We start from the raw sequence: 21,144 nt of genomic DNA, 5'->3' as shown, positions 1-21,144 counted from the left end.
TCTTATCATAAACTCATATAAAATTTCAAGGTTTGTCAAGAAATGTTAAGACTGCTTTGTTTAACTGAATACAAAGTATTTGTAAGGGTTAATAATACATTTTTTAAAATACCTGAAAATACACCTGTAACAACTGACCTCTAATCTCCTTCCGTTATACACATTCATAAAAATGAACATTTTTAAAGTTATTTCAGGATCGTAATTTTAACAACCTCTCTTGAAATGTTATGGGAACCAATGAGTTAATACTCATAAAGCACACCGTAATTCTTAGTTTAAAGGTGCTTAACTTAAAGAATATATGGACTCTTAATAAAAAGGTCAGATGTGTAATTTATTGAACTAAAAGCAAGTTCTTCTTTATGTGTAATTAATCATGGAACTTGTATTGACATGGACTGAAAAACAGTGTGGCTCATTGCAATTCAACCTCACCAGGATAGTTAAATGAGGGAACAATTTGTTCAGGTAACATCAGCCCAAAGAATACAACAGAAACTAACATAAGCATAAATGTCATAATTGCCACCATTTAATATTCACTGGCTGCCTGCTAAGTGGATATAACCATGATAAATGCTTTAAGAGTTTTAAAGAGAGGGAGAACATCATGGGTCAACAGCATAGGAAAAATAAGTTACGTGATGCGATTTTAATAGTTCTAGAGTATAGACCCTCTTTTATTTGTAGCAAGCATTATTCACATACTACTTCATTCTTTTTGTTTAGTTTTTATTCATTATTTTAAATAAGAAATATTTGAAACAGATGAAAGACCATGTGTAAGCATATACAAGCTGTAAAGCATAAGAATAAACTAGCTACCACCACATATATATTGTCTGTTCCTTCTGCATGTCTTATTTTTATCTCTCATTTGGAAGTAAACACTATCCTAAATTTTTTAGTATGATTCCCTCATTTGTTATGGTTTTAGCACTATCCTTGCACAGGAAGTTCATATTTGGGGGGTATTTACAAAAAAATGGCATCATACTTTATGTCATTTACCGTGACTTTTTTTTTCTCTCCTCATTACATTTCTAAAACTTATCAATGTATTTCACTTTTTGTTTCATTAATTTTTATTACTGAAAAATATTCCGTTATGGGGATAAACTTCATCTTAGTTATCAGTTATCTTCCCTATATTCAGGTACGTTGTTTCTAGTATTTTGTTTTTTGCTTGTTTTTAGTATTACAAACTATGTACATTTTTGTTTCTGTCTCCCAGGGTTTATTTACAAGAGTTTCTCTCATTATATATCTAGGAATACAATTGATAAAGGGTCGATTTTTTTCTTCCTAAGTGGATACACTAAAATATAAAATGTAACTTGATCTACACCCCACCAATACTTGATATTGCTAAGCTTACTTGCTGCTAATCTATATTGCGTCCCAGTAGAGCTGAGACTATTTTATTTTTGGTTTTTGAAAACTCTCTTGAGATTTTGTGTCCAATTTAATTGAGTCTATAGTCCATTTTTTTAATGTTTATTTTAGAGAGAGAGGGAGAGAGAGAGAGCAAGAGTGGAATAGGAGCAAAGAGAGAGGAAGACTCAGAATGCGAAGCAGGCTCCAGGCTCTGAGCTGTCAGCACAAAGCCCTATGCAGGGCTTGAACTCACAAACCCCAAGATCATGACCTGAGCTGAAGTCCAACATTCACCCGACTGAGCCACCCAGGAGACACGTATAGATCATTTTTAAGGAGAAGTGACAGAATTACATCATTCTATTTAAATTTTCCATAAAGACTTACATTACATTAAAATTTTTACTTACATTAAAATTTCATAATTTATGATATATTTTAAAGTGGATTGGGTTTTTTTGTTGATAGTGTAAATGGTATTTTTAATTGGAGCAAACTGCAATCAATTTTTATATATTGATCCCATATTTAGCCACTTTGTCAATCTTTCTTACTATTTCTAATAATGTATATGTTATAAAATAATGTGTATAATAGCAGCTTTGCCTATTCTTTTCAGTCCTAATACATTATATTTCTTTTTCTTATTTTGTTGGCCAGGCTTTCAGTATAATGTTTGGAAGAAGTGATAATAAGTCATTTTTTGTCTTTTTTCCCCCTAATTTTATACTTTTTGCCACAACGATATTTGCTGTAATATAAATATTTTATTCTATTATACATTTTTTTAAAAAAACAGGAATGAGTATTGAGTTTTAGCAAATGGCTATTTTCTATATCTATTGACTACACTGTGTTATTTTCTTTCTCTAGCCAGCTAATATGGTAAATTCACTTAAAGATTTTCTGAAGTTTTATTCTTGGGCTAAACCCAAACTGGTCTTTTTTTTTTTTTTTTTTTTTTATTGGTGTATTAGTCTGTTACCATGTTTTCGTACTATCCTTGCTTAGTTTTGGTACTAATGTTATATAGGGCTCATAGAATAGGCTGCCTCTTTATTCTCTATTCTCTGAATCTTTGTATAAGATTGCTTAAAATGATATATTTCTTGAAAATTTGATAAAACTCATCTGTAAAATTATTTGTATTTCATTTTTTCTGTGAGAGAATGCTGCCTTTATTTTCCTCTAGTAAACACATATCTTTCCTGGCAACAATAACAATAGCTAACACAAAGTACTTATTGAAAGTGCTAATTCTCTTGCATATAATACATATAATACTTGTTACAATCTTAGAAGCAATATATTATCATTATTTAATTTTAAAGATGAAAAAATGAGGCATGGGAACAATTGCTTAGCTTATAATAGCAAAATCATAAGTTATATCTACATAACTTTGCTCCAGAGCCTATGTCCACTAGAATTGTCTGTTGACCAGAAGTCCTATGGTTTATATCTTTTGCCTTGAAACTTGGGGAGTTTCAATCTTTCCTTTTTATTCCAATTTTAAAAGTCCTGAGAAAGGTCTTTAATTGGATATTACCCTCCACTCAACTATGGTCGGGATAACAGGGTTTATAGCAACATGACTGCTCCCATTCTTACATGAGAATATAGTGATATTAAAAGAAGCTGCCAAGATAAAGAGAGTTGCATTTATAGAAAATGGTCAAGGTTCTGCGTAGACACAGGCACTGGACTAAGAAAAATATCTGAAAAACAGAAAAAAAACGCTATACTCAGAAGAAAATTTCCCTTATACAAGTGGAGCTTTGTGTATATGTAAAGATTTTTTACCTGACTGAAAGAGAAGTCTGGCCTTTGTCCTTGGTTCCAAAGAGGTAGACCCCTAGATCTTGGAATTTCTTGTGTGACGAAATTTTGTTTTGTTTTATTTTGTTTCCTTGTGTTGTGTTGTGTTTTTTATGTGAAGGCTTTCGACCACATCAAACAGTCTATGATAACAATGTGATGTATGGTATGGACTTCGGGTTATGCGGAATCAGTGTGACAACCAAAGAGACTGGAGAGTAAATTCAGTCACGCAGGTAGCCAACCATCTCTACATGACTGAACATCAATAAATCTTCTGGACACGAAGGCTTGTGGGAACTTTCCTGTTTGGCGACACTCTGCATATCTTCATACCATTGCTAGGAAGGGTTGACACTATCCGTGACTGCATTGGGAGAAGACAACTAGAAACTCCACAGAGGAATCTCTCCTAGACTCAACCTCACATCTCTCTTCCCATTGGTTGATTCTAATCTGTATCCTTCGCAAACTCTAACTGTGAGTTTAACAGCTGTCAGTGAGTTCTGTGAATCTTTTTAGTGAATTATCAAATCTGAGGGTGATCTAAGGAACCCCTGAAATCTGCAGGTGATGTCAGAAATGAGCGTGGTCTTGGGGACTGTTTCATAACTTTCTTAATGACGAGTATTTATCTGCCTGATGCCCTGCTTTTTTAGGTGAGGTGCTCTTTCAGAAAGTGCCTTGGTCCCTAATACAAAGAAATCTATAGCAGGCAGCCCTGGTAGGGCAACTAACATGCTCAATTTTCTTTTTTTTTTTTAACGTTTATTTATTTTTGAGACAGAGAGAGACAGAGCATGAATGGAGGAGGGTCAGAGAGAGAGAGACACAGAATCTGAAACAGGCTCCAGGCTCTGAGCTGTCAGCACAGAGCCCGACGCGGGGCTAGAACTCACGGACCGCGAGATCATGACCTGAGCCGAAGTCAGTCACTTAACTGACCGAGCCACCCAGGCACCCCTAACATGCTCAATTTTCTATGGATCTGCTTCATGCTTTTATATATGTGAGTCTGTATACATATACTACATATAGATGCTTGTTTAATGACCTCTCCTCCTAGACTGTGAACTCCAGAAAGCAATAATCTTGTCTCTCTTATTCATTCGCAGGGTCTATATTCATTTACTATTCAGATTTGATGGATTTAATGATTGGTTAATTGATTCAACCATTCATTTAATATTACTGAACGTTGGTTAAAGACCAGGTGCTGTCCTACATGCAGTGGGTCCAACAGTCAAGAGTTCCAATTAGACCAAAGTTTCTATTCCCATGGCTCCTAAAATACATCAGGAAAATAATATATAAACAAAATAAATAATTAAATATAAAGTTTCTCAAATGGGTGCAAATGCTGTTGAGAAAAAATAAAGAAGAGAATGGGGAGAAACGAGTGGTAAATTTAGGACTGCGGTTCAGAGAAGGGTCTCACTTATAAGGTAACATTTCAGCAAATAACCTGAAGTGCAAAAGCAATATGTCAGTGCTCAGAGATAGACAAAGCCATGTGAAAACCAGGAGGAAAACATTTTCAGATGGGAGACTGTCAGAATAAATTCCCCAATGGGGCCAGTGCTACTACAGTTGAAATGAACAGTGAAGAGGGAGAAAGAAATGATAGAAGGTAACATTAGATAAAAAGGAGAGCAGATTATATAAGGCCTGTGGGTCAGTAGAAGGACTTTGGCTTTGATTCTGAATGAACACAGATTGCCATTAGATGGCTTTGAGTTGAGGACTGTCATTATACAAGTAACATTTTTAAAAGATCACTCTGTATGCTGTATTGGGTACAGATTATGCAAGGACAAAAGGTGAGAATTGAAAGTCCAGTAAAGAAAGCCCATTTTTATGGAGAAATCCAGGAAAGAGATGATGGTGGCTTGGACCACAGTCAAGTTGGTGGTGGCAGTGAGAAGTAAAATAATTCTAAATGGATTCTGAATGTAAAGCTCACAGAATTTGCTGATGGGTTATATGTTGGGTGAGAGAGAGAGGAGTCAAGGGTGATCTTAAGGCTTGTGTCTCAAGTAACAGTTAGGATGGAATTGTCCTTAAATCAAATGTGGAAGCAGAAACAGTTTCGGATTTTTTTTTGTTTGAGAGACAGAGGAGGAGAAGAGAGGAAGTTTTTTTTAGACATTCAAATGGCATATCTAAGAAAGTAGTTCTAGGTGCTGGTGATACAGTCTAAACATGGAAAGAATAAACAACAAAGACATAGATAAGCTTCATCCTCTTGTTTGCCGTTATATCATTATTACCTTGCATAGGTGTTCAATAAATATTGAAGACATGAAGAAGCAAATGTTTTACTATGAATATCTAAAATTCTGCCATGATTTTGCCTCTATGGGGTTGTGCAGTAATAGTCTTGAGGATAGGGCCAGGAATTTCCTTAGAATGCAACTCCAGATATACTCATTTCTGACCTCTATCCACTAAGCAATTTGTTTCCTGTAACACGTTTGATTTTCAACAGTGATATTCTTGTGAGTCAGCTAGGATGTTAGAAAGAAAACAGACCTCCAAGTAAGTAAAAAGTTAAGTTGAACACAGTTTAGTTTTATCTGTTAGAATACCAGGTGATTTTGCATAAAAACAACTCTAATTTTTCCATAATTGGCATTCATGTTTTTCTGACAAAAACTGACTAAGATATTTGGCTAGTTCTTAAGGCCACTTCTGACAAGAGGAAGTTTGTTTTCCTGTTGCTCTGACAGGAAGAGGAGGATCTACTTCTCCAAAATGCAATACCCAATTAGGACACAGGCCAAAAATGAAGACTTAAGTTAGTATATAGCACTCTTGAAAACTACATATTGAGATATACAAAGTTATGTGAGCGTTTACAAGTGTGTGTCCACATACTGAGTTTGCAATGCTAAATGAATCTCTTAGGGATTGCCTGCAAAACAACACTGATAATGACAGGTGAAACCATGGGCTATAAGATGTGATCCAGACTCCACCAATCATCAATAGATGAAATTGGACACATTCTATTTTTGCTAAGCCTCAGATCTTTATTTCTAAAATGGTAATGCATTTGGCTCATGGAGTTATCTCAAAATGTACATGAATTTATATCCACTAAGTGCTTTCGAATGGCTGGTGCATGAGAAACATTTACTACATAGTACTTATTATTGTTAATGCTATTGTATTTGCAAATTTTGTATCCTTCTGATCTTTACTTGTAATTATATCATATTAACCCTCTATGTCATTGAACAGTCTTTATAGATAACATTTAAAATACGGTTTGCAATACCCTTGTGTTCAGTTATTTCAGTATTCAAGGCTATTTTTAAAAATTAAACACCGGTCTGTTTTTTAGCATTATGTCATCATGCTAGCATTTTAAAAATCTGAAATCTGTATCATTACTTTATTCTGGTGAAAATCACTGACTTTATTATACTATTGATGTGAAAAGACAAATCAATTACTATTCTATAAGCCTAGCCAGTTCTGTGCCCATGAATCTAAATAGGCAAATGTATTATGTTTTGTAACTCTTTTCAAAAATAATTTTTACTCTACTTCAAAAACATTCCAAATAAATGGAATACAAACATAACAATATGGAAATTGTTATATAGTTAAAGCTGCTTCAAAACTTCCATTTATTCATGATAAAATGTATAAAAAGACAAATCAGGAAACTGTTCATGTAACAAAAACAAAATATACAGCTTGCCATCAGTAAAAAGTTTGCAGAGCCAGAAAAAAAAAGACCCTTTAAAATCTTATTTTAAATGATTTTTTTCAAAGTTATCAACTAAGGGATCTATTATGTAAAGATGAAAGATTTAGAATAAAGTATTTGGAGTTATTTTATAGCCTGTCTCTGCATCATTCTCTTGACTTGTATAGAGTCAAAATGCACATTTACAGCAACAGGGAACAATCTACACAAAAATATACTCGTGAGTTAACACTGATGATATTACACTTTTTTTAGAATAGTGCTTTTAAAAAAGAGATCCAAGGGGCACCTGGGTGGCTCAGTCGGTTAAGCGTCCGACTTCAGCTCAGGTCATGATCTCACGGTCCGTGAGTTCAAGTCCTGCATCGGGCTCTGGGCTGATGGCTCAGAGCCTGAAGCCTGCTTCCGATTCTGTCTCCCTCTCTCTCTGCCCCTCCCCCGTTCATGCTCTGTCCCTCTCTGTCTCAAAAATAAATAAACGTTAAAAAAAAAAAAGAGAGATCCAATATCATTTTCCTTTAAATATTTTAGAATTAAATTTTTTCTTTATATTCTTTTTTGGCTCACCAAAAATATTTTATTATGTTAATTAATATTTGAGTGGGAAATTTAAATTTACAATTCTACTCCCTGACTTACAATATAGCTATAATTTATTGTATTTGAAATGTACCACATATTTACTCTCATCTTTTATGAATTCAAAACTGTGTTTTAATAAAAACTAGCACGCATATCAGCATCTTGAAATAACCAAAAAAAAAACCCCAAAATATCCATTTTACTCTATTACTATCACCAATTTTATATGAATGTTAATATAACATTGACTAGTTGTGGTGTGATTTCTTTAATTATCTCCTTTCTGTCGAGTATTTAAATTGTTTGCAATATTTGAATGCTACAAAGTGGGTGTAAATTCCTCAGTGTGTAAACCTTGTCAAAATCTAAGGATGTTTATTTTTATTTTAGAATCTATGTCAAGAATGGGAACTACTTAGTCAAAAAATGAGAATGCTTTTAAAGCTGCTTATAAACACTGAGGGATTGCTGTCCAGATCAGCCTAAGTGTTTTGTTTTGTTTTGTTTTTGTTTGTTTGTTGAACTAATTGTAGTACTAGGCCACCTGTGTCAAGGCATCCTAAGCATTGTTGCTGTAGCAATATTCCCATAATAGATTTTAATAATGGGCAACAACGAGTATGCATACAATAGGACTCAAAGTTACTTATCTATAGCTGCACAAGACAGGGTTTGTCCTGGAGGGAACTTAGTGTCTAATGTGGCACATTCTATATAAGAAATAAAGAATCAAAGTAGAGTAAGAATCAAAGTAGAGAAATAAAGTCAAGACATAGAGAATGAAGAAATTAAATTCCATAAACAATCAGAAAGCACACAAGAAATGGTATCCCTCATCACAAATGTGCACTCATAATGTGGAAAGACTTTTAATTTTTTTTAATGTTTATTTATTTTTGAGAGAGACAGAGACAGGATGCGAGTGGGTTAGGGGCAGAGAGAAAGGGAGACAGAGAATCCAAAGCAGGCTCCAGTCTCTGAGCTGTCAACACAGAGCCCGACGCAGGGCTTGAACTCACGAGCTGTGAGATCATGACCTAGGCTGAAGTCGGACGCTCAACCGACTGAGCCACGCAGGTGCCCCAGGACTTTTAGATTATTCTTACTATGTTTCCTATTAAACCACTATACTGAGTCTCTAGTTTGTTTATAACTGAAAAGTATACCTCAGATTTTTCTTCATGTTGTCCCCTAAATTTAATTTTTGATCAACCTTATCAATATCAACACATTTCTAATGTGAATTTTTTTAAAGCTCATTATGGGGCGCCTGGGTGTCTGACTTTGGCTCGGGTCATGATCTTATGGTTTGAGTTCGAGCCCCACATAGGGCTCTGTGCTGACAGCTCAGAGCCTGGAGCCTGTTTCAGCTTCTGTGTCCTTCTTTCTCTCTCTGCCCCTCTCCCACTTGTGCTCTGTCTCTTTCTCTCAAAAGTAAATAAACATTAAAAAAATTATTTAAAAAAGCTCATTATGATAACGCAAAATAAATGTTAAGTATAACAAAAGATTTAATGTACTTGATAAAAACTGCAGAGACCTCTTATAAATATCTAAATGTTACCATTTTTTTTTTTACTTTTGTATGAAAATCTATCAATATCCGTAAGCTAATATTATCTAATAATTGCATTTGAGAGGAAAACCAGAACTGACAATTTTACTAATAAAGCTATTAGTTCTAAGTATTTCACTTAAGATGTCAACCACTTAGAAACCAAAAGACTTTATCAATAAGCCACATTTGCTTCACTCAAAGCCCAGGATTGTGTTACAAAACACCGTGTGATAGTTACAAATTAATAAAAATTCCCATTATCACTTACAGCATGCTGGGATGCTTTTTTTCATGTTACTCTGATAAATACCATCTTATTTTTTAATGACCGTCTTCATAATCTATAAAAGCCACCATGTCGACTCTCCAGAAATGTTTCAGTAACCCTTTGATTAAACAAAATCCTTAAGGATTTCTTTGAAATCTTGAAGGTTTGTCATTATTTTTAATAGACTAAGCGAAGCACTCAAAGGATAGTCACAAGCAATTAAATCACTTGGATTTGCACTTGCCACAATGAGGTACTTTTGTGTAGCATTCATATTTTAATCAAGGAGGATCTCTTTAGTTTAATTTACAACTTGAAGATCTATTATAATAAACCCAACATACTCAAAGAATTAAGATAAAGAGACATCTAATGTTGAAGTTATTATCTCATAATAAATATTGAAAAAATACGTATGTACCCTAACTTTGTTTTAATTTCTGGACTCAATAAATTAGTGAAAAAAAATAACATGAAAGTGAAGATTCTAATATTAAGTATTTTTGTTGTATTTAGCTATGAAAAGAAGTTATACTTTCAAAAAGTTGCTTTATTTGTGTCTATAGAAATATATATGCACACACACATAATATACACATATACATATATATGTATATATTCATGTGTGTGTGTGTGTGTGTGTGTGTGTGTGTGTGGTATGGTATTTAATTCCCTAAACTGTGGTTCAGGGCCCCCTGTCTTATCCTAATGTTAACTCCTACCTGAGCCTCTGACTTCCTTTGTTGGCAGTCTCTGATCATTACCAACTAGATGCCAAAAGCAAATTAGGGGGAGGCCCAGCATTACGTAGGTACAAAGAATACACTTGCAGATGCCCTGGTAGCCACGCCTTTAATCTGATGTGCCAAAACTGTCCTCATGTTCAGCTCCCTCAAATCCAACATCGATAGTTCTAAAAACATTATGCTTAAAAGTAAATCCCCAAAACAACAATTGCTCACTTAAGATAGGAGGTAATTGTTCTCACCTTAAAGACTAGGCATGGCCAATTTTGTCAGTTCTCGCAGGTGGCTTTGGCTTTACGGTCCTCAGGGATGACTGTTTTATCACTCCACCATCCCCAGGCTGCAACTTTTTCTCCTGGTGGATAACTGCTAGAGTTCTGATTTGAGCACAGTGTCTTAAGTAACAGGAAAGAAGAAGCAGGGAGAAAAAAAAATAGGCTATTTAAACAAGGCTTTAAAAGCAAAATCCAGAGCTCTGCTTATACCCCAATAGCCAGAACTTAGTCTCAGCAGAACCAGTTGTAAGATCGATCAGAAAATGCAATTTTTATGTTGGTAGGCTAAGTTCACAGCTTCAAGTATAGGCTACTATTATTAGGAAAGATGGAAAATATATTTGTTAGGGAAGCAACCAGCAGTCCCTGCCACACCCTCATGGCAGTCTACATTCTTTGTACCATACTGACAGTTATTTGTTTGTATTAAAATGGTTGGTTTATCCCTGCTTAATGAATTACTGAGGTCAGTAACATGTCATGTCTAGTTTTGTGGTAAGAAGATCAGGACTGCCTGAAAGTTACCCTGAGGATTCATTTTGGGATACCTAGCAAGCGACTTTGAATTAAGGATTCTTCTTCTCCCATCAGAAGGCAGTTTTCTCTCCCACCCCAGCCACCTAGAGGAGTTAACAAGCTCCAAAAAGCCCTACAATCCCCGATGTTAGGCAGCTAGTACCTAAATTCAGATTACTTGGCTCCCAGGAGTCTTCCTCCCTGTGAAAAAGCTATTTTCTTCAGGTTATCTATAAGAAGAGATAACAGGGCTACGTGCGTGGCTCAGTCAGTTAAGCATCTGACTCTTGGTTTCAGCTCAGATCATGATCTCCTGGTACATAGGTTTGAGCCCTGCATTAGGGTTGGTGCTGAACTGTGAGGAGCCTACTTGGGATTCTCTCTCTCTCTCTCTCTGCCACTCCCTGCTCATGCTCTCTCTCTCACTAAATAAATAAATAAATAAACAAACAAACAAACAAACAAACAAATAAACTCTAAAAAAACATAAGGGAGAATGGAGGGCCAAATCCCCTTCACTGGAATCCAAACCCACACAGCATGTCCTGAACAGTACCTATTTAGGTAAACTCACAAGCCCATGCTCAGCAATAACCAAGAAGGCACACATCCCCTCCAAGAGGGGATGGCTGGTCCCGGTCTCTCTGCTATGCATGAAGTACAGACCCAGTAGGGAGGGCCCTGCTTTCCCTTTTGGTAGTGAGGAGTAGGACAATAACCTTGTCAGTTGTAGAGGAAGGAATTTTCAGTTAATTTGGTTGACAGAGGTCAGAATTCTGATATCAACTGTTGACAAGAGTTGTTTGGGAAAGTACTTGGGCACCCTGTGGCCCCATGGGAAGCCAGATTAGATACGGCCCCTTCTGATGAAGAAAGTAGAGGAGCATCTTCAAGTCCCAGCTAGCTCATTGTCCAGGAAACCCAGAATCAGCCTATAGGATGAGTTAGGGATATTTCTGCTTGTCATGCTGTAATTTTGAATCTCCAGTGTCTCAGAGAATATGGCAGATAGTAGACACTCAGTAATGTTGGCTGGAGAATTAATGAATGAATAGAGGATATCTAATGTTACACCTGATAGCAACATTGGGAAATACATTAATATCTGAATTATTTGTTATTTTCTTTAAATGAGAGAAAAAGCCACCTTTATGTAGATATCCTAACCTGTCAGTGGGTGTTTTCTCATGAAAGATCTAAGCTTTCTATGACACTACGAAGGGAAGTACAGAGTGAGCTCTCCTGGAGTAATGCTAAGAGCCTTTGTCTTAGGTATTTCTCATCAGAATGGAAGCTTGTTCCATGCTGTTCCTTTTTAACTTACCATATATTTCTTTCAATCTGATTCTAAACATCTAATTGAAATAGTGTTTTCTAATCTTAAAGGAAAAATTATTCACTGTAGAACAATTTCTCTGAGGACTGGAGAGATAAAGCAGCCATTGCAACTGGTTTGCAGGCACATAGAAAAGTGGGAAAGCCACACATGGACCCTGCTGAGCCTCCTGTTCTCACGTGAATATCAGGCCAAGTAGATGAAGCGATGTCTTTGGCTTTAGAAGATGAAGAAGTTTGATATCCCCTGGCATATGAAGCCACTAGAAGGCAATAAGGATGTAATAGTAGCTGTGATAAAAATGAACTGGAACACAGTTCTCCAGATACAACAGGGCACCTCAGAAGTATATTCTACTCTATTGTTCCCAGTATCTTAGTTAATTATTAGACACATTGTGTAAACTATTGTTTTTACTAGATAATATATGGAGATGATTCAGTGCTAGAGTGATTTGATTTTCCAGTAACATTACTGGGATGAGAAAAGTTACATCTGGGCAAGTTATTTTACCGTAGTCATATTTCTTCAATTCTGTGTAGCACTCAACATGAACCAAGAAGCTAGGTTTTAAAGATTCTGATAAGAATAGATTAATTATTTTGACCCTTTTTTTCCCAGTAAACTTTTTGCACAGTGAAAATATGAGGTACACTTGAAATTCAAGGATAACTCTTTGTTAGGGTCAAACATTTTATGATGCAGAGGTATAAAATTAATCCATTTTGCTGACAACCTTATAAATCCTTTAGGAAAAAATAAAACAAAAAGAAAAATACATTCTATTGACAAGGATAGTAAGGAAATGGAACAAAATTAGTGTATTTACAGGACAACCTCTAAGACCATAATCATATGGTTCCTCTCAAATGCTACAGTAATGGACCACAGAACACTGTAAACAGGACATATCACTTAAAAATTGTGCACATCAACCTTAACAGTCTTAGCACTGAAGGAATAAACAATGCATAATATTAATTTCAGCCTTCAAAAACCAAAAGAAAACAGTCAACAGAGGACTCACAATTTTAAAAAGTGATATGCATTGTATTAAGTTTTCAAAAGTACTTTCTGACAAGTATAAATATTTTTTTTATTCTCACAAATAAGAGAGCAATGAGGGACATATTTAGAAGACACACTGTTAATGACAGAATACTGAAATTATTAAAAATAAAGTGAAAAATAACTATTTAAAAAATCTGTCCAATACTACAAAATAATATAATAGAAATAAAATAAAAGCTACTTAAGAAAATGTTCTATATGTAGTTTTGTTGTTTTTTCTTTTCTGTAAAGAGAGGAAGTGCCCAGATGAAGGAAAAATTAACTGCTTACATTAGAACCTTATTTGTATCTCCTGATCTAATTAGACAAAGTGAGGAAATAGTTTGAAATAAAATCTCAACCTCAAGATTAAAGGGTCAGCTATGTTGACAATAATTTAACCACAACCTCTATCTTTCAGAGCTAAGCAATTTCACACCTAAACAATGTTATTACTATTACAGTTTAGAATTCTTTTCATTTTAAACATATGTATTTACATTAGCAAAATTGCTTAATAAGTACCTGAATATCACCTAATGAAAGAAAAACCTCTTCATTTGTCCTATGTACTGGGCTCAGTAATTGTATTTGTCACAAAAATAAAATGATATGACTATTTTTCCAAAAAATTATTCTTTGTACCTTACATAACTTTGTTTACATTTCACAGATAAGATTCACTTTCAAAAGACATTATTTTAAATATTTTCCCTTCCTAGAAGTTAATTCAGACAAAGAATTATTTTCAGAATTATCACCAAAACTGATCATCATTCTAGATTTTCATCATTTTCTTATAAGTCATTGAATAAAAGTGTGTAATTTCATATGACAAAGGAATCAATTTTTATTTATCATTTAAAATTTTTCATTCTATTATAAGAAAAGTTGTAGTGGAATTTGGTATAATTACATTTGGAAAATTGCTATTTAAGAATTTTTTGGGGTGCCTGGCTGGCTCAGTTGGTAAAGCATGTGACTCTTGATCTCGGGCTTCAGCCCTATATTGGGTGTAGAGATTACTTTAAAAAGTTTAAAAAAATGGTAAAAGAAAGGAATTTTGGAAGAGAAAGTAGTGCAACTAGTTTTTGAATAATTTTTAAGACACATATGAGAACTAAACTCTATATCTTAGCCCTTGCTTTACAATGTTAATTTATAAGTTATGTGTCAATGATGCCTTTTTGTCACCATGACTTTTAGGGGAGTAATGGTTACCTTCAAATTTATCTTATTATTTCTGTTTAGGCAAAATCATATTAGCAGTTGGTTGAAGACAGTACTATTTATACTATTTATATTCATTTACGGTTATACATAGAAATATGAGGAAAACTTATGACCACCTGATATGCACCTTCATAAAAAAAGTTTTAAAAATGAGATAAATTACAAATGATTATAAGCTAATGAATTTTATTTAGAGTTCAAAATAACTTATATTTTTAAGCTAATCCTTTCTCATAGAAGGCTATTAATAACAGATTACAATAGGAAAATTAAATCTTGTCTGAGATAAAGATTTGTGACAAAGTCAAAAGTAAAGAGTATGAATAAAAAGGTAATTCTCTAAGTAGTAAGAAGTTAACAATGATGCTCCCTAGAGATCTGAACAAGAGATTTGTATTTTCAATATGCATGTTAATAATAATGGATGATTGTGAATAACAAGCAGCTGAAATATGCTGACAGTATGTAATTACAATATTTAATTTTCCTTAAAAATTTTGAGCAATTATGGAGAATTGTAAAAAGGTATAATAAACTAATGATCAAAGAACACAAAGTAGATGAAATGTAATGTAAAGTACATTGTATTACATACTAAAGAAATAATTTAAATTATTTGTACATCCTGATGGATTCTCTAACTTCTTAGGATATTCTTCTGCACAACCCGGTGAAGCAGAGGAACCAACTATGATTAAATCAATATTACAACATGTTAATTAAAAGCATAGCTAAAAAGTGTAACAATATTAAGTAGAAGATGATTTTAGCATGATTTCTATTTTAGAAGTGCCACACTTTTTAAAAAAATAGCTAAGTTTAATATTTTTATAACATGGAAAAAGTCCAAACAAAGGAAGATACATTAATAAAGTATTTAGAGGTCAGTTATAATGCAAACAATTAGTATACTACTCTTTCTTTCTTTCTTTCTTTCTTTCTTTCTTTCTTTCTTTCTTTCTTTCTTTCTTTCTTTCTTTTTTAAATCAATGCCTGGCTTAAAAATATCAGTTCCTAAGCATTGGTGCTAATTTATAAATCTTTAAGAATAGGAGTCATAGGAGAGAAAGAATCATTAAAAAAAACAGGGACATTTGCAAAAATGTTAAACAGAATAATGGAAAGATTTAGTGAGTTTTCTGAAGGTCACAAAACAATTGAATGACCAGGCTGGGAAGGAACTCAGATCTCCTTTCCAGTCAACATCGAAAATTACCAGATGCTTTTTGCACTCGCTTCCACTAAAAAAAAAAATTAGCCTAAAACTAGTCAAGTGTTACTATTCATAACCTTAGACAGTCAATTTTTAAATCATTTTTAAAATACTAGAGTTTTATAGTTATGGGTTATTAAAAATGCCTAAGTATAAATGTTTATTATAATATTAAAATTAATTTTCATACAAAATATTGACAGACATTAAATAGATTCAATACAGATTAGAGAGACACAAGTTTCCAGATAGCTAAGTTTGAAAATCGTAGCACTTCTTTGTTTTTTAATATTATTTTTTTTAAGTTTACTTATTTATTTTGAGAGAGAGAGAGAGCACACATGAGCGAGGAGGGGCAGAGAGAAGGAAAGAGAGAGAATCATAAGCAGGCTCTGTGCTGTCAGCACAAAGCCCAACAGGGGGCTCAAACTCACAAACTGTGAGATCATGACCTGAGCCAAAGTCAAGTGTCAAAGGCTTTTCTGACTGAGCCACTCAGACACCCCCAAAATTGTAGCATTTCTATATTGATTATTTAAGACCATTAGTTTAACAGTAGACAAAAAGACATAGTTCCCTATTGTTTGAGAACCATTAATTACTCTACAAATAACTAAAGATTTTCCTGGACTTCTCTTCAAATTTAAATTCAAAATATTTACATCTGCTATATTGCAATAACATGAAATGTATCTGGAAGCCTAAAAGACATTTGAGGCAAACAATTTCTAGCTGATCTCCCAAAATAAAGATTTCCTTTTGTGATAAATTTTACTATTCATTGGTCTAGATATTTATTAATTTATTAACTCATTTAATCAGCACAAACTTTTATTGTATACCTATCCTTCTCAAGTTACTGTGTGAGGGATCATGGAGGGGAAAACAAAGAAGCAAAACTATGTTTCTTACCTTCAAGTTCTAAGATACCAGGTTAGGAATCCTCATCAGAGAAGTCCACCTTGTGGAAACCCAATCGTTACCCATTCCTAGAGGTTGTCTTACACTGAGTGGCTGATGTCCCACTTTGGTAAAGCTTTTCTTTGTTTGAGTGTTGCATGTTGCCATCATATTACTCTTCCCATCCTTACACATAATTCCTTTTTTCTTGTTTTTACTTTTTTTTTTATAGCCCTTTTGCCAAGCATATGTTGTTAATGCTAGGATTGACTAAAAATTAACCTGTGGTGGAAAAATCTGTTTAGCAAATTGTAATCCTATTGAGAATCCTATGGGAAGAGAGATAATATAAAAGAATGAGGAACCACCTAAACTAACAAACTGGTAATAAAGTTTCCTTAAGTCAAGAAAAATCAAATGATGTGTAATGACAATATTTAGAATATAGTCACAGAGCTGGTCAAACACTTAGAATCCAATCACACTATTAACATATATGGATAGGAATTAGAAAATCCCACAGAGGCCTCATGAGGGAGGTCCAGAAGCAGCATACGTTTTGCACATGATAAATACATCTTTGGAGAAGGTCTTTATTTCAACTGTGCATGAATTTCCTATATTTTGATGTGTTGAATATTAAAGGTATGGAATGCCTGAGAGTTCTGACATGTATATTAATGACCATTAACAATTGTGATCTAATGTGGCATGCATTGTTATTTCCATGTTATAATGGGTGAGCTGTTTCCCAAAGAGGTTAAAAAAAATCTATTCATGATAAAAGTTTGAGCTACACCCAGATCTTCACGGTGAATACTTTTCAATGCAAACTTTAACTTGACTAAGAACTTTTCAAGGAAAGCCTGTTTGATTCTGCATCTTATAGATAGACCCAAGATAGAACTAACCATTAATTTGCTAAGACCCCACATTGCAGAATGAGGGTTCAAACTAATGTATTATGACCACAACTGGGTAGGCAGCTTAGAATGACTTAACTTCCATGTGTTATACTTAGGCTAAAGTCAAGCTCTAAGTGATTGCTATATTTTTAAAAGTTAGACATGTCTCAGTGGTACCCAAGTGAAGATGACCGATTAAATGTAAAACTTAAAACTATATCCCTTTGAGAATACTTCTTTAAAATACACTTTTCTCTCACAATTGAAATATTTTCTTGGATTGAAAATTCTCAATGCTTCTTTTTTAGTAATGTAAAGACAATGGGTGCAAAATTATTCAGTTACTATCTTATATCTATTCCTTAAGAAAATAGACTATTTCAAATAAATTTTTAAGTAATTTTGATTTTTACCAGAGCAATCTTAAACTGTAAGCATCATTAAAAGTTCATGTTCACCCTTATGTTCTCCTACATTTTCTTGATAAAGATATATAAATACAATTTTACTTTTTATAAAAATACACATGTGAAAAAAGAAACCTTGGAAAATATTTTTTAAACTGAATTTTAACTTACTTTTGTTAATTTTGAAACAATGTATAGAGAAGAATAATATATCATTTTTATTTGCTCATCTTCTGTTATCTTAAGGGTAAAGAGTAAGCGTGTGTGGCTGACATAGGAAGCAAACCATTTTAAGGCAATGATTTTAAAAGTAGGTACTGTCTTTCAGTTTATAAGTTGTCTCAGAAAACAATGTATTTCTATATTTATTATGCCTTCTGAATGATGAGTATGTTCAATGACTCCATATGATGAATCTATACCATGACTGTGGGAAAACTCTTCATAAAAGGAATCAGGCCATTGGAACACCTCAAATTTTAAATTATGAGACTGAGCTCGCTATTTATTTCCCTACAAAGCCACTCCTCCTATTTTTCCAATTTTTGTGAATGGTTCCAACCTTCCTCTATTCATACAACTTGAAAACCTTTCTACTCTCTGGGTCTCAAATATATCTCTCAGCCTGAACTAGTCAATCAGACATCAATCTGTCCTTCTTTAATCCTTTCAGGACTATGTCCCCCCCTCCCCCCGGCCCGTCCCCTTTTTTTTTTTTTTCATCCAAATACCTCTACCTTTGTTGAAACATTTGTAGTCTATTTCCTGAACTATTCTGGCTTCCCTGCCTTTGATGTCTCCTTAATATCCTTCATTTAGACTGCTGCCAGACTTTTTCACTGAATCACTGTCTAGTTAAAAAAAAAAGGGGGGGGAGTAATCATTAAAAGAAAACCAAATAACAGTAGAACAAAATCCCAAACTTATGTTTCGTGGCATTTGGTGCATTTAAATCACCTTTACAAACTCCCTGAATAGCGATAATGGATAACTGGTGACCCCTCATTTTTCCAACAGCCTTCTGAGGTGCTAAGAGCACTAACTTAGGAGCAAAACAGCCTGGGTTTGAATCAAACCAGCCACTTAAGACTAGTTGTGTGACCGGACAACTCACACACTACCTCTGTTCCTCATTTCCCTCATCTATTGCAGACCCACTCTCAGGAGCTCCTGGTGGGAGTTAAGTTAAGCTAGAAAGGGTCTAAGCAAATGCAGTAGAGAGCCAGGGAAATATATTTATACCTAAGTACTTAGGTCCTTGTGACTTGTGTCATTGTGACCGGTTTTAGTTGTTGCCCCACGGGGGGGGGGGGGGGGGCAGGCAGGGCTTGCTCCTCTTGGTGATTGTACTCTGTATACAAAGTCAGTTCTCAGTAGATGTTTGTTAAATCAAACAGAATGTAAATGAAACAACAAGGGGGTGCCCAGCTGTGTAAAGGAAAAATAGCTTGTCTTGATGGCACAAATTTCAGTCACTTCTTTTCTTTAAATCAACGCTATTGAGGTATAATTTACACACAAGAAGATGCACCAACTTGATGAGTTCCAACAAATGCGTGGACTTTTGAAACTGTTTTTTTGTTTGCTTGTTCTTTGCTCAGTCATCCGAAGCCGAATCTTCACCTGTAGACAAGGTATCCTTCTGCCCTCCGAAACCCTGAGTCCCAACAAGGTGAGGACTCGGCACTGGCCAGGAGTGTCCCATCGTCGGGAGCCAGGGCTCAGCCTACCTGCGAAGGCTTCATGGAAATGTGCTCGTGAACAAAAGAACGCTGTGTCCGGGAACTTCGGAAGTACCCCTTCGACCTTTGCGGTCCTGGATGCTCTCCCGGGAGGGACACTCCGTGGGCGGCCCCCTTGTTTTGGCTACCCAGCTGGGGGTTTGAGGGAGGCCCTCTGGACGCTAAGCCCGGGGGCACAATGATCCCTCCAAGGGTCAGCAAGAGTGCTCGGCGGTCAAGAGGCCGGGGATGGAGGTCAGGGTGGCGTGGAGCAACCGGCCGGGGGCCGGACGTGACCGGCAGACTCAGGGCTTGACCCACAGGCTCACACAAAAGAGGCCGGAAAGTGTCCGGAGGAAGCGGCGCGTCACGGGGGACGGAGCCGGGACCCTGCCGCGGCCGCCCAGCTGCGTCCCGGGGACACGGCCCGCACACCCAGCCGCACTGCCGCCACCGCCTGCACCGCGGCCGCCGCCAATGAAACTCCTCCCGCTCCTAGGTGAGTGCCCAGCGAGGTCGCGGAGGGGCCGGGGCTTGCAGGGAAGGGGATTTTTCCGAGGTGGAACTCACGTGCCAAGCGGATTTGGCCCGGGTTCCAAGAAGAATGGACGGCGGTACTTCTCAGGATGTTTTTTCTCCTTGGCCTTTCAACTCTGGAATTGGATATGCAGGGCCCAGGGACCAAGTCACCTTTTTATTCCTGAATACAAAGTCCGCAAAATCCCCAATGTCTCCTTTGACCTTTTTTCTTTTTTTTCTGATCTCCCCTCAAGAAATTTGGGAAATCCAACCCGGTAACGCTTGTGGGAGGCTTCCTGGCATTTTAAGGGGACTGCCAGCCCGGACTTTGGGTTCATTTAAAATACCATTTGGATGATGCTGTGCAGAAGGGTTATACATCACATCTTTGCAGCTGAATTAATTCTGGTTTAGACAGTATATCCAGCCTTATGTGAGGCCGAGATTTAGAATCAAATGTTAACACTCTCTTGTTACCAGATAAGGACAGTTTATCTCAGATGACTGTTCTAAGAACAATGATTTGCATGGCTCCTGACTGTCCATCCTCAAGCAGGTGTGACTTCAGAAGACCTGGGACAACAATAAAAAAGGATGGGCCCATGCTTTTCCTTATCGTTTCCTAACAGCCCACAAAATACCATTTCCAACTTTGTTTTCAATTACTCCGAAATAAAGCCTCGTTCTCTTTTCTGCTTCATTTTATTGGTTGTGTTTGTATGGTGTCCGTTCCCAGAAGATCAATCTTTGACCAATATGTTGAGTTTATCTTAAATTCTCCTACTGGGGGAACATGTAGCATAAATTTTACTATGGAAAAGGCAGAATTTAAAAGAAAATTAGACTACAGAAAAAAACAATAATTGCACTTGTCCTCCTGATGTTATGATATGTTGCTCTTCATCATAAAAATTACAGAGATTTGAATTTGATAAGACCCAGACCATCAAGTCACCTTGATCTCTGCACAGAATCATTCGCAGAGGCGAGAAATCGCTT

The 21,144-nt window shown here is 35.6% G+C and overlaps 1 protein-coding gene and 1 long non-coding RNA gene across 8 annotated transcripts in view; one reads left to right on the top strand and one right to left on the bottom strand.

The window, feature by feature from the left end:
• The window catches only part of LOC128313904 (uncharacterized), an 83,427-nt gene that overhangs the window by 43,508 nt on the left and 18,775 nt on the right, over positions 1 to 21,144 (bottom strand). For all 3 annotated transcript variants that reach the window (XR_008294992.1, XR_008294995.1, XR_008294994.1), the window contains exons 2-3: positions 16,606 to 16,875; positions 10,313 to 10,465 (exon numbers count right to left, since the gene is read on the bottom strand). This is a non-coding gene — a long non-coding RNA (uncharacterized LOC128313904). The remainder of the gene's footprint in view (positions 1 to 10,312; positions 10,466 to 16,605; positions 16,876 to 21,144) is intronic.
• The window catches only part of ADGRL4 (adhesion G protein-coupled receptor L4), a 108,999-nt gene continuing 107,602 nt past the window's right edge, over positions 19,748 to 21,144 (top strand). For 3 of the 5 annotated variants that reach the window (XM_053214300.1, XM_027058794.2, XM_053214301.1), the window contains exon 1: positions 19,748 to 20,125. In XM_053214300.1, the coding sequence (XP_053070275.1) occupies positions 19,876 to 20,125 (250 nt within the window). In that variant the 5' untranslated portion in view covers positions 19,748 to 19,875. The remainder of the gene's footprint in view (positions 20,126 to 21,144) is intronic. The other 2 variants (XM_027058793.2, XM_015066249.3) reach the window with 2 other exon arrangements.

This window comes from Acinonyx jubatus, chromosome C1 (assembly GCF_027475565.1).
Source record: "Acinonyx jubatus isolate Ajub_Pintada_27869175 chromosome C1, VMU_Ajub_asm_v1.0, whole genome shotgun sequence".
Classification (NCBI taxonomy): domain Eukaryota; kingdom Metazoa; phylum Chordata; class Mammalia; order Carnivora; family Felidae; genus Acinonyx; species Acinonyx jubatus.
Note: the sequence above shows the minus strand (reverse complement) of the source record. Positions and strands in the feature narration are given on the sequence as shown.